The sequence below is a fragment of the Mobula birostris genome, chromosome 3, assembly GCF_030028105.1.
Source record: "Mobula birostris isolate sMobBir1 chromosome 3, sMobBir1.hap1, whole genome shotgun sequence".
Taxonomy (NCBI): Eukaryota; Metazoa; Chordata; class Chondrichthyes; order Myliobatiformes; family Myliobatidae; genus Mobula; species Mobula birostris.
In genome coordinates, this window is record NC_092372.1 from 190,054,916 (window position 1) to 190,067,633 (window position 12,718).

The following is a 12,718-nucleotide window of genomic DNA, read 5'->3' on the forward strand; positions in this document are numbered from 1 at the left end:
AAGACTAAATGAATTCCTTATCCATATGACCAATCTACTTGCAACTAAACTCTTAGTCACCTTTGAAAGTGAAATTAAAGTCTTCATCTCAACAATATAGGTTGGGATTACCTTTCAATTATCTCCTAAATTGCTTCATCCCCAGTGTACCTTCAAATCTCTTAACGGCACATATAACATACTACCCCAGTCTCCTCAGTTGACTACAATCTTAATGTTAGAGAAAAATTTGTATTACATACATGTTCCTTTGGAAATTAGATAAATCTCCTTCCCATCCAGAAGTGCATTACTCTCACAGAATCCAATACATTAACATTTCAGGAGGGTACTGAAAACATGTGCCAACCAACCAGCTGTGGTGTTCAAGGACATCTTCAGCCTCTCATTACTGCAGAGGTTCCCATCTGCTTCAAAAGGGTATCATACTGGTGCCCAAGAGCAACAGAGTGAGCTGCCTCAATGACTACTGTCAGGTACCAGACACAGTTGTTGTGAACACAAAATACTCTGCAGATGCTGGGGTCAAAGCAACACTCACAACATGCTGGACGAACTCAGCAGGTCGGGTAGCATCTGTGGAAACGACCAGTCAACGTTTCCGGCTGGAACCCTTCGTCAGGACTCATTTGTTGTGAAATGCTTCAAGGGACAAGTCATGGCTAAAATTAACAACTGCCTGAGCAAGAACCTGGACCAGTTGCAAATTACCAACAAGTCTACAGTAGACAATGTCACTGGCTCTCCACTCAGCTATGGAGCATATAGACAACAGGAAAACATACAATAGCCTGCTGCTATACCTCCCTCTGAAATTGGAGCCACAACTTCCTTACTGGGAGACATGCCAGTGGAGATCGGTAATAGCATCTATTCTTCACTGACAATGACAGGCGTGCCTCAAGGATGTGTGCTTAGTCCACCGATCTACTCTTTCTACACTCATGACTGTGCAGCTATACACATCTATAAATCTGGTGACCCTATTATTGGCAGAATCACAGATGGTAAAGGAATAAAAGAGTGAGACAGGTTGGTTGGTTGAGTAGTGTTACTACAACAATCTCTCAAACATTAACAAGACCAAGGAATTAATCATGGACTTCAAGAAGGGGAGAAAATTACACACCAGTCCTCATTGAGGGGTCAGTAGTGGAAATGGTGAGCAGCTTCAAGCCTGGGGCACAAGATGATCTGTCCTGCACCCCAATACAATGATGCAACCAGGAAGGCACACCAGCAGCTCCACTTCATTAGGAGTTTGATATGTCACGTAGGGTTGCATCATAGCTTGGTGTGAGGCTTCAAAGCACAGGATTACAAAAGGGTTGTAGATTCAGTCAATTTCATCACAGGTATAACTCTGCCACTACTGAGGACATGTTCAAAAGGCAATGCCCAAGAAGAGGCATCCATTAAAGATCCTCACCATTTGGAACATGCCTGCTTCATTTTTTTACCACTGATGACAAGGTATAGAAGCCTGAAGACACTCAACATTTTAGGAACAGCTTCTTCCCCTCTATCAGATTTTTGAATGGTCCATGAACGGTCCCTTATTCATCTTTTGCATTATTTTTGTAATCTCTCTAATAATTTTTTTTTAATCAGGCACTGCCATCGTAAAACAACAAATTTCACAACATATGTTGTGATAATAAATCTGATTTTGATTCTCTTCCTCCTTTTCCAACTCCATATGCTGCCAGCATTCAATTAATCAAATAAGCAACACATTCAATTACTTACTCAAACCACTTCTGAACTGCTACCAAAACTCAGAAAATATAAAATAACTTCCAAGTTTTCTTAATGCCTATCTCACCCATAGCAAAAATAAAGATGATATTCCAACAGTTGTGGAGTTATGTTTTTGCCTCAGTGGAAAATGAAGTCAAACTTTTCTGGTTTAAATCTCAACTGGGATATAGCAGTCCAGGTGTAGCAATGTTTATAATCCATAACTCTAAAATAAGGACCACTCTAGAGAATTGGTTATAATGAGTATATTAAGTTCACTTGATTCATAAAGACAGAGCACCTAAGAGCAGAAAGATATCCAAGTAATCAAAGGAAAATTCATAATTGAAAACTCTTGCAGCGTACTATTCAAGCACAGATCCATAACATTAATGCACAAAACAGAATAGTTAAAGACAAATGTTAAACTCAGCACTTTATTCCCTGGAATACAAGAGATTGAGGAAAGACTGATGGATATATACAGTATCATGAGGGCCACAGACAGGGTGAAAGAATGGTTCTTCTCCTCCAGGGTGAAGGCACTAAAAACAAGGCGCAGGTCAAAATCAGAGACAAGAGATACAAAATAGACATCAGAGGCACTTCATGCAATCGCTGAGGTGTATTAGGAATTAGTTGCCAGAAATAATGGTTGAGGGAAGTATTTCAGCAAGACAAAAGCCATCTAGATAAGTACATGGCAAGGAGAGATTTAGAGGGCTATGGGCACCAAGAGTCAGCATGGGCAAACTGGGCTAAAAGGCCCATTTCCATGCTGCCTACATTACATTCAAGACCTAGATTTTCTCGGCTACTTGGTTTAGTCTAATAACAGGACAAAAGAATACTTAGCCTACTAATAAATGTGTAAACAGCAAATGGCATATCTAATTTAATAGAGCTAGTTAGAGAAAATCTATACAATGCTGGTAGATGCTAAATGTCACTATTTAGGCATGTGGTCAGATGACAACTCAAGGTGATTCCTCTTCACCAAAAAGGAATTGAAAACTTAGTTTTAAAAGGTTGCACAAATAACCGCTTTGTCATGGGTATATTCTGAAAGAAAATTCTATTAGGACATGAAACCAGCAAGCTGGATAAAGAGGCACCAGTAGATTTGGTACACTTCTGTTCAAAATACATTTCATATACTATAGATGCTACACAAGAATAGGGTTGATGCAATTGGGAAGTGTACACCAGCATGCAAATTAAAATGGAGAAAATATAATGAATAAATATAACAAAGATAACCGCTTCGGATTTGGTAGATCAATAATTATAAATGAGGAAACTACTTCATTTACCAGCTTTGAGCTAACTTCCCCAGTTTTATATCACCAAGTAGACATCAAAGAGCTCAAAAGGAGTAGTGAACACGTGAAAATGTAAAATAATCCTCTTCAGAAGAGGAAAATGTATTTTGAAAAATGAGTTGCTGGTATAAGAATAGATTTCAGAGGTGCTAATTCCCTTGCATATTTATCATAATTGAGTTTGCTGGTCCACAAGTAATCAAATAGTAAGACAACCTACATCCAAAGAGTTGAGCATAACTACATTTACCACAATACACTAATCTGGTTGCCTTTGCAGCAGTATTCACATTATTGGTTCTATAAGTAAGGATATTTAAAATACATCAAAGTTCAACACATTGCCTCAGGATTACAAACCTGTACAGTGAGGGACAACTAAATGGGGAGAATTTTTTTTTTTTTTTTTTTTTTTAAAATCAGAGATGCAAAGAAACTTTGGAATGCTCATGCAGGTTTCCCTCAAATTTAACTTGCAGGTGGTAAGGGAAGCAAATGCAATTTTAGCATTCATTTCAAGAGGGCTAGGACATAAAGCAAGGATGTGATGCTGAGGCTTTATAAGGCATGGGTCAGTATGTGAGCAGTGAGCAATATTGTGAGCAGATTTTGGCTCCTTATCTAAGAAAAGATGTGCTGGCATTGGAGGGCATCCAGGAGGTTCATGAGAATGATTCCAGGAACGAAATGACCATCAGGAGCACTCAGAGCTCTATTTGGCAAAATCTAGCTCCTATTTGTAACACGAAGTAAAAATAGAGGGAAAACAATCTGAACCTGCTCAAAAAAGGTACACAAAGTAAAAACAGCACATTTAAATTAAGGTAATTAGAAGTCTTTTGGACTAAATTATTAACAGGTGAGATTACACAACAATTTTGTGACTGTATGAGAAGTGACAAGATTTGGAAAGAAAAATATGTTTTAGTAACAAATAGACAAATTACAAGAACAAAGCTGACACTAAATGGCAATTTGGCATTATATTCACAAGGGTAAAAAAACATTCTGAAGAATGAGCAGCTAATAAATGGGAGCTACAGGGAAGCAGTCACATCTGAGTTGCAGGAGGTAGGTAATTGGGACTGTCAAGAGAGGAAAAAGAGAATAGACAGACAAAGCAGGGTACCGCTGTGGCCATTCCCTTTAAAAAGAAATTCAAAATACTGGTGGTGGGAGGGGGAGGAGAGGAGAAACGAACAGTCAGGGAAGAGGTCTCTGGTACCAAGTCCAGCTCTGCAGCTCAGGAACAATGTCAGCAAGACCAAGGAGCTAATTATAGACTTCAGGGGAAGGAAATCGGAGGTCCATGAGCCCATCCTCATCAGGGGATTAGAGGTGGAGCGGGTCAGCAACTTGGTGTTATCATTTAAGATCTATTCTGCACCCAGCAACTAAGTGACATTACGAAGAAGGCATGGCAACTCCTCTACTTTCTTAGAATTTTGCGAAAATTCGACGTGTCCAAAAATTGGCAAATTTCTATAGATGTACGACGGAGAGTATATCGACTGGTTGCATCACAGTCTGGTATGGAAACACCAATGCCCTTGAATGGAAAATCCTACAATAGGTAGTGGATACAGCCAGTCCATCATGAGTAAAGCCCTCCCCACTAATGAATACATCTAGATAGTGTTGTCGCAAGAAAGCAGAATCCATTATCAGAGACCCCCACCACCCCTGCTCACTGCTGCCATTAGGAAGGAGATAAAGGAGCCTTTGGACCCACGGTACCAGTTTCAGAAACAGTTATTCCACCTCAGCCATCAGGCTCTTGAACCAGAGGAGATAACTTCACTCAATTTCACTTGTCCCATCATTGAACTGTTGTCACACACTAAGGACTCATTTTCAATAACTCTTCATTTCATGTTCTTGATATTTATTGTGTATTTGTTTTTTCTTTCTTTTTGTATTTGCAGTTTGTTGTCTTTTGCACATTGGTTGTTCATTTTGTTGGGTGTGGTCTTTCGTTCATTGTCCACCAGACCAAGCAGGATCTCCCAGTGGCCACCCTTTTTACTTCCTTTTCCCATTCCGTTAGGTCCATCCATGGCCTCCTCCACTGTCGGGATAAGACCACACTTAGGTTGGAGGAACAACACCTCATATTCTGTTTGAGTAGTCTCCAACCTGATGATGATCAATTTCTGGCTTCCAGTAATGTCTCCCCACCCCCCCCCCCTTTCATCATTTCCCATCCCCTTGTCCCTCTCTCAGGTCATTTCCTTGCCCGCCCATCACTTCCCTCTGCTGCACCTCCCCCCCCACCCCACCTTTTCTTCCATGGCCTTGTCTCTTTCACCCATCAACATCCTAGCCCTTTCCTTCATCTCTCCCACCACCTGGCGTTTCTTTCTCCCCTCCCCCACCGTTCAAATCTACTCCTCCGCTTTTTTTGTCCAGTCCTGCCGAAGGATTTCAGCCCGAAACGTCAACTGTGCTTTTTTTTTCCACAGATGCTGCCTGGCCTGCCGAGTTCCTCCAACATTTTGTGTTGCTGCTCAGATTTCCAGCATCTGCAGATTTTCTCTTGACTGTGATTTCATTGATTCTACTATGTTTCTTGTACTTACTGTGAATGTCCACCAAAAATGTATCTCTGGGCTATATATGGTGTCCGATAAGTAGTTTTTAAAATAAATTTACTTTGAATGTGGTGGATATAGATTTTAGCAAGGCTCACCATGGTTCATTCAGAAAGTCAAGAGGCATGGGATCCAGGGAAAAGGATGATTCAGAATTGGCTTGCAGAGGGTGGTCGTAGATGGAAAGTATTCTGCCTGGAGGCCCGTGACTAGTGGTGCTCAGCAGAGGTTAGTTCCGGGACCCTTGCACTTTGTGATTTTTATAAATGACTTGGATGAGGAGGTGAAAGGATGGGTTAGCAGGTTTACCAATTACACGAAGGTAAGTGTTGTGCATAGCAGAGGTCATCCGAAATTACAACAGGACAAAGAGGATGCAGAAGTAGCAGATTGAGCTCAATCCAGAAGAGTATGAATTGATACACTCTGGAAGATTGAATCTAAAAGCAGGGCACAAAGGTAATGGCAGCCGTCTTAATACGAAGGAACAGAGGGAAATTGGGGTCCATATCCATGATCCTTTAAAGTTGCTATGCAAATTGACAGGGTGGATAAGGCAGCATATGTTGTGTTGGCCTTCATTAGTGGAGGGATTGAGTTCAAGATTTGTCAGGTAATGTTGCAGGTCTACAAAACTCTGATTTGACCACACTCAGTGGATTGTGTTTAGTTCTTTTCGCTCCATTATAAGGATATGGAAACTAGAGAGTGCAAAGGAGATTTACCAAGATGCCACCTGGATGAGAGAACATTTCTTATGAGGAAATGATGAGTAAGCTAGGGCTTTTCTCTTCAGTGCAAAGGAGGATAAGAGAAGACTAGATATAGGTGAAGTTGATAAGAGGCACAGTGGGCAGCCAGCACCTCTCCCCCCACCCCCATGGCAGAAATGGCAATTACAAGAGGACATACTTTTAAGGTGATTAGAGGAAAGTCAACGGTGTGTATGAGTATATTATATTAATATATATTTATATAGATACACATATATAAATATAAATAAATGAGAGAGAGAAAAAATATAGAGAACGATGTGGGAGGGAAAGGCTAGATGGAGTAGGTTAAAAAGTCAGTACAACATGTTCTATGAACCACAGTTGATCCCATGGCTTGGTAAAAATAAATGAGTGAGACTGCTTACATCTTGAGTTGGCATAGACATAATATACCACATGGCTTATCTCTGTACTCCAAGTCTACCTACTGTTCAAAAATATCAACATGCTTCATATTTCTAAAATACCACATTCAAAGTGTACACTTAAGAATTTGCAAATCAAATGAGAAAAATAATAATCACATCTACGTTTGGATCTCTCAAGATTAAATAAGCTTAGTGGCACAACATCAAGCTTGGAATATGCATCGAGAGCTGGGGATCAATGCCAAGGATCCCACCAGGAGACCTATATCGACAGCTCGTACTCCAGAATACGAAAGTTTGTCTAGTTCAGAGAGCAAATGAAAGAAAATGACTGTCACTTAAATACATAGATATCTGCCTTTGCACAGAATTGCAATAACCAAAACTGAATATAAAGCGAGATTACAATTATTGTAAAAATGAACATAGAACATAGAGCATAGAACAGTACAGCACAGTACAGGCACTTCAGCCCACAACGCTGTGCCGACCCTCAAACCCTTCTTCCCATATAAGCCCCCACCTTAAATTCCTCCATATACCTGTCTAGTAGTCTCTTAAACTTCACTAGTGTATCTGCCTCCACCACTGACTCAGGCAGTGCATTCCACGCACCAACCACTCTCTGAGTAAAAAACCTTCCTCTAATATCCCCCTTGAACTTCTACCCCTTACCTTAAAGCCATGTCCTCTTGTATTGAGCAGCGGTGCCCTGGGGAAGAGGCACTGGCTGTCCACTCTATCTATTCCACTTACTATCTTGTACACCTCTATCATGTCTCCTCTCATCCTCCTTCTCTCCAAAGAGTAAAGCCCTAGCTCCCTTCACCTCTGATCATAATGCATACTCTCTAAACCAGGCAGCATCCTGGTAAATCTCCTCGGTACCCTTTCCAATGTTTCCACATCCTTCTTATAGTGAGGTGACCAGAACTGGATACAGTACTCCAAGTGTGGCCTAACCAGAGTTTTATAGAGCTGCATCATTACATCGCAACTCTTAAACTCTATCCCTCGACTTATGAAAGCTAACGCCCCATAAGCTTTCTTAACTACCCTATCCACCTGTGAGGCAACTTTCAGGGATCTGTGGACATGTACCCCCAGATCCCTCTGCTCCTCCACACTACCAAGTATCCTGCCATTTACTTTGTACTCTTCCTTGGAGTTTGTCCTTCCAAAGTGTACCACCTCACACTTCTCCAGGCTGAACTCCATCTGCCACTTCTCAGCCCACTTCTGCATCCTATCAATGTCTTTCTGTAATCTTTGACAATCCTCTACACAATCTACAACACCACCAACCTTTGTGTTGTCTGCAAACTTGCCAACCCACCCTTCTACCCCCACATCCAGGTCGTTAATAAAAATCACGAAAAGTAGAGGTCCCAGAACAGATCCTTGTGGGACACCACTAGTCACAATCCTCTAATCTGAATGTACTCCCTCCACCACAACCCTCTGCCTTCTGCAGGCAAGCCAATTCTGAATCCACCTGGCCAAACTTCCCTGGATCCCATGCCTTCTGACTTTCTGAATAAGCCTACCATGTGGAACCATGAAGAATGAAATAGAGTCAATATTAGTGTTTGGAGTGATAAAGTGTCACTATTGCAATTGGTAAAGAATGCTATATCGATAAAGTAAAACTAAATTTGTGTCAATTTATTAGAAAACAGTTTTCTAGTTAGAAATACATTACACATTGCATTCTGGCATTATAAAGGAAAAACAACCATGGCTACCAAATCTATGCTTATCTTTTCCACAAGTGAATCACTCCAAACCACATTTTGACCAGAGCCATCACAAAAACCAACCCAAAGCAAGACCATACTTGGCATTCTCTATGATTCACCATTGTCACTTCATTTCATTCTTACAATATTAGTAATCTAGCTTTTTTTCAGTTTTGGTTATTGCAATTCTGTGCAAAAGCAGATATCTATGTATTTAATTGACATTATCAATTACCCCATTCCCTTCAAACATCTTGCAGCCAATATATCCACCCATTTGTAGCTCTCCTCTGACCTGCTGAATATGTAAATAACCTGCTGAAATTACTCTTTACATTTATTACCTGCAGAGTCCAGGCATCTGACGACAGCTACTTTGCCCCTCCATGTAACCACAAGTCCAAAACCAGGAGATCAATGTCCAATACACACAATGACCCTCTCTTAACCCTTTCAGTCCTGAGGATGTTAGGCAGTTTCCCAAGTACAGCCCTGAACAAGTCAGTTTCAGAATCACATTATCACTGATATACTGTGATTCATATTTTATTTTATAGCAACAGTAAAACTCAACAAAAGATTACAAGTTATAATAATATAAAGTAAACAAAGTTCAAAACAGGAAAAGCGAGGTAGTGTTTGTGGACCATTCAGAAATCTGATGGCGGAGGGGAAGACTACAGTACATCCTCCCCAATGGTGGTAATGGGAAATGGACATGCCCTAGACGGTAAGGCTCTGTAATAATGGATGTCGTCTCTTGAGGCACGCCTCTTGAAGAAGTCCTCCATGGTGGGGGGTGGGGGGGGCAGGTTGATGGTGTGGGCTGAACCTACAACCTTATTTGATCATGTGCATTGCAGCACCCATACAACTGATAGGTATACTCTCTCCACTTTACCCTGTAGAAATTTGCATGAGTCTTTGGTGATACACCAATCTCCTCAAACTCCAAATAAAGTTCCTACCAATGTAACACTTTCCAGACTGAAATCAATCTTCAGTCCCTACAATCATGCTCATACCTTCACCACCAATTAGAACTGAACCAGGTGCCTGCAAACTTGCATGCCACCAGAGCCTGAGCTATTGCCAACTCTCTACCATGCACAATAACATCCAGTTTCTTCATTGTCAGTCTTACCCAACTATTCAAGCTCTTAATAAGATGCTAATGATATTCTATAAGAGCTCTCTTGCCCAGTCTCCATGTTCCTCTGAGCACATTCAAATCTCTTTTGCCTCTTTTCTCAACCATATCTACTCAGCTATCAGCTAAACTCTCAGCTCTGGTTATTTCTAATCTGCTACTGACGTCCTCCATTGGTCAGAGTCAACCATAGATACTGTGTTCTAGCTGTCCAAAGGAATGGCAGAGACCATTACAGTTTGGCACTAGCAGCATTGCAGGAGTTGCCAGACAGTGTTAAACTGAACATATAACTGCCTTAAGGATTCCAGCTCTAGACTTTGCTTCAGAATTTATTCCCAAAGCCCACCTCGTGAGTGGATATAGCTGAAAGGCAGTGGAGATTTGATGGTTTTCCTTCTCCTAGATGAGCTGCCAACCACGACTGGTAACCCTTCTTTGCCCTTTTTCCTGTCAGTAGAAACTGTTCCACCATGCATAACAGACAAGCCCATATATCTTGTTTGTCAGAGGCTATTTGAAATGCACACCACTGGAGCACTTAATAGGTAGTGGAAGCTTATCCCCACTACCACCCCGGCATAATCTGCCATTAACTCTACATTAATCCACTACCTTTATAGTCTTTAGCCTTCAATGTGCTGTCTTTAGTTCCTGGGATGTCTCCATGCAAGCTCATCCTTGAGCCATCTGGTTTCTAAATTCTGTATCAAGCCAGATCTGTACTCAGATCTCCAAGCTGATTTAAATATACAGTAAACCTGTTGATTCCAATACAAGCGTTACCATCTAAACCCTGGCAGTTGATCAGGAAATCCTTCTTGGAGACATCAGAACAATCATTTTAAGCTTAAAAAAAGGCAGTTAAATTCTGCAATATTTTCTTTGAGTGTAGGCAAGGAGGTCGTCTTCAGTAGGACATAAGTTAACACTTCAAATTTTAAAGCACTATTTAACTTGTCTATTACTGTACCTCACTATGTTGAGCACACGACTGAAAAAGAAAATTACTTCAAACAAAAAAGTATATCCAGGCTAATTAAAAAGTGAAAGTTTAATACATTTCTGTATTTAATCGAAACAGCAAATTTACAAAACTCATTTACAAAGTGCTCGAATAATTTTACAAACATCTACTGTGGCTCTAAACTTCAAACCAACTACAGTTGACAAGTCAGACTACGTATTGCAGTTTTCTCTATTTAGTTGCCACATTTCCGTTTGCAAAAAAAACAGAAAGAATCTTATCAACCGCTTATTCAGTGTATCTAACTAACTCCGGGTGGAGGTAGGCATCTTATCCGGTTACTGGGGTGAAACCAAAGTTAGCCGCTCCGTCCAAACTACTAGAACACCGCTGAGGAATGCGGATGGATGGGTGGCGATTGGCAGGGGTGGGGTGGGGAGAGGGAGAAGATTAAAAACGGGTAGAAATGTCAGTTCCGCTGAGGAAAAGGAGAGCCAAGCCTTAAACGACATTAGATCTACTCAGAAAGTTAACACGAAACTAGACTCCAGCTAAGTTTTCGTCAGCAGCGGCAAACTCAGACACGGGAAATGTTTCGCACCCAAAAGATCCAAACACAATTCTGCACATAAAAATCAACGTCACACCTTTTAGAACACACTATAACTTGCAATATACAAGCACACTAGATCGAAGATTAGTTTCCGCCGCTGCATTAGCCCCCAAAAGATGGACATTGGATAAGTACAAAGCAGTGAGGAAGAGCACTTCTAAGAACAAAAGCATTGAATAAAATTCCAAAACTGTAGAGCAAGCGCCTCCACAGCGAAGAATGGAAGCAGCGGTAAGAGAAATTAGGCGAGCCAGCACAACCGACTGCCCGGGGAATGAGTGCTCACATATGAGTCACACAGATCGGCACACCCTCCGGGGGGCAGGAGTGGAACTGGGCTGTTAAATCCTGCGGAACGGGCACAACCGACTCCCTCCTAAAGTGACTTTAAACCGCGCACCCTGCGTTGCCTCCGCCTCGAAACGGGGACCGAGCCGACAGCTGCGAGGCTGGCCGAGGCAAGCGAGCGCCCAACCCGGAGTAGCAGGGTGCGGGCGTAGGCCGGCCGGGATGGTGTGTGAGCGGGCCCACGTCGGGGTTGCGGGCTGGCGGCGCCGCCGCCGCCGCTCTGCCCTCTCCTCTCCGCTCCCCGTTTCCCCCCCCCCCCCCGCTCCCCATCCCGTCGCCAGCCCTTACCTCGACATAGTTGGTCTCGCAGTAATCAGCCACGCGACCCAGGTTCTGGTAACTCTCTATCAGCGCCCTCTTGCCGGCGGGGATTTCCTCCTCGAGTAACATCTGCAGCTCTGCCATCTTACATCTTTCTGCATCGCTTTATTAACCGCTCCCGACCGCCCGATTCACTCCCTCCCAACCGCGCCGGGCACTCTGGGAGACCGCGCCTCGTTCTCAGCCGCCATCGCCGACACGTCCTGGCAAGGCATGCTGGGTGTTGTAGTCACAATCCGCTCGCGACGTGTTGGGGGTGGGGGGTGGGGGTAGTGACACTTGACGTATCAAGTTCAAAATCCCGCGTACGAATCCAGTCAAAGCTTATGGAGCTAACAGTACGTTACAAGGAGCGATTTTTGGAAATTTAATACAAAATCGGAAAAGCGTGGAGGTACCCACCAGATCGGATCTATTAGCAGTGGATAGAAACGATCGGTTACGTGTTAATATACTGACAGTGGACTCGCAGGTTGAGAAACCTGTGTACAAAACATATATAGGTTAAGCTTTTATCAAAAGAGGATGGAGTTCCAAAGCGGGGAAGTCGTGTTAAACCTTGATTTAAAAAAAAACGCTGGTCGAGCCTTTACTGTGTTCAATTTTGGATGTCAATGATGTGAGGACATTAGAGGGTCCAGAAAAGAGTTATTAGGATAGCCCCTGGGATGAGGGGCTGCAGTTCCAAGAGTAGTTTAAAGATGCTGGTACTGTCTTTCATGTAGAGAAGGCTGAGTGCAGATTTGATGGAAGTATATTTTCTGCACGGGACAGATAAGGGAA

The 12,718-nt window shown here is 42.3% G+C and overlaps 1 protein-coding gene across 6 annotated transcripts in view; it reads right to left on the reverse strand.

Moving 5' to 3' along the window:
* Positions 1–12,109, reverse strand: part of abi1a (abl-interactor 1a) — an 82,806-nt gene extending 70,697 nt beyond the window's left edge. For 2 of the 6 annotated variants that reach the window (XM_072253872.1, XM_072253867.1), the window contains exon 1: positions 11,903–12,106. In XM_072253872.1, coding sequence (XP_072109973.1) covers positions 11,903–12,019 — 117 coding nt within the window. In that variant the 5' untranslated portion in view covers positions 12,020–12,106. Of the gene's footprint in view, positions 1–11,902 lie in introns of all 6 variants that reach the window. The other 4 variants (XM_072253866.1, XM_072253868.1, XM_072253871.1 and 1 more) reach the window with 4 other exon arrangements.
* Between the last annotated feature and the right edge of the window lie 609 nt (positions 12,110–12,718).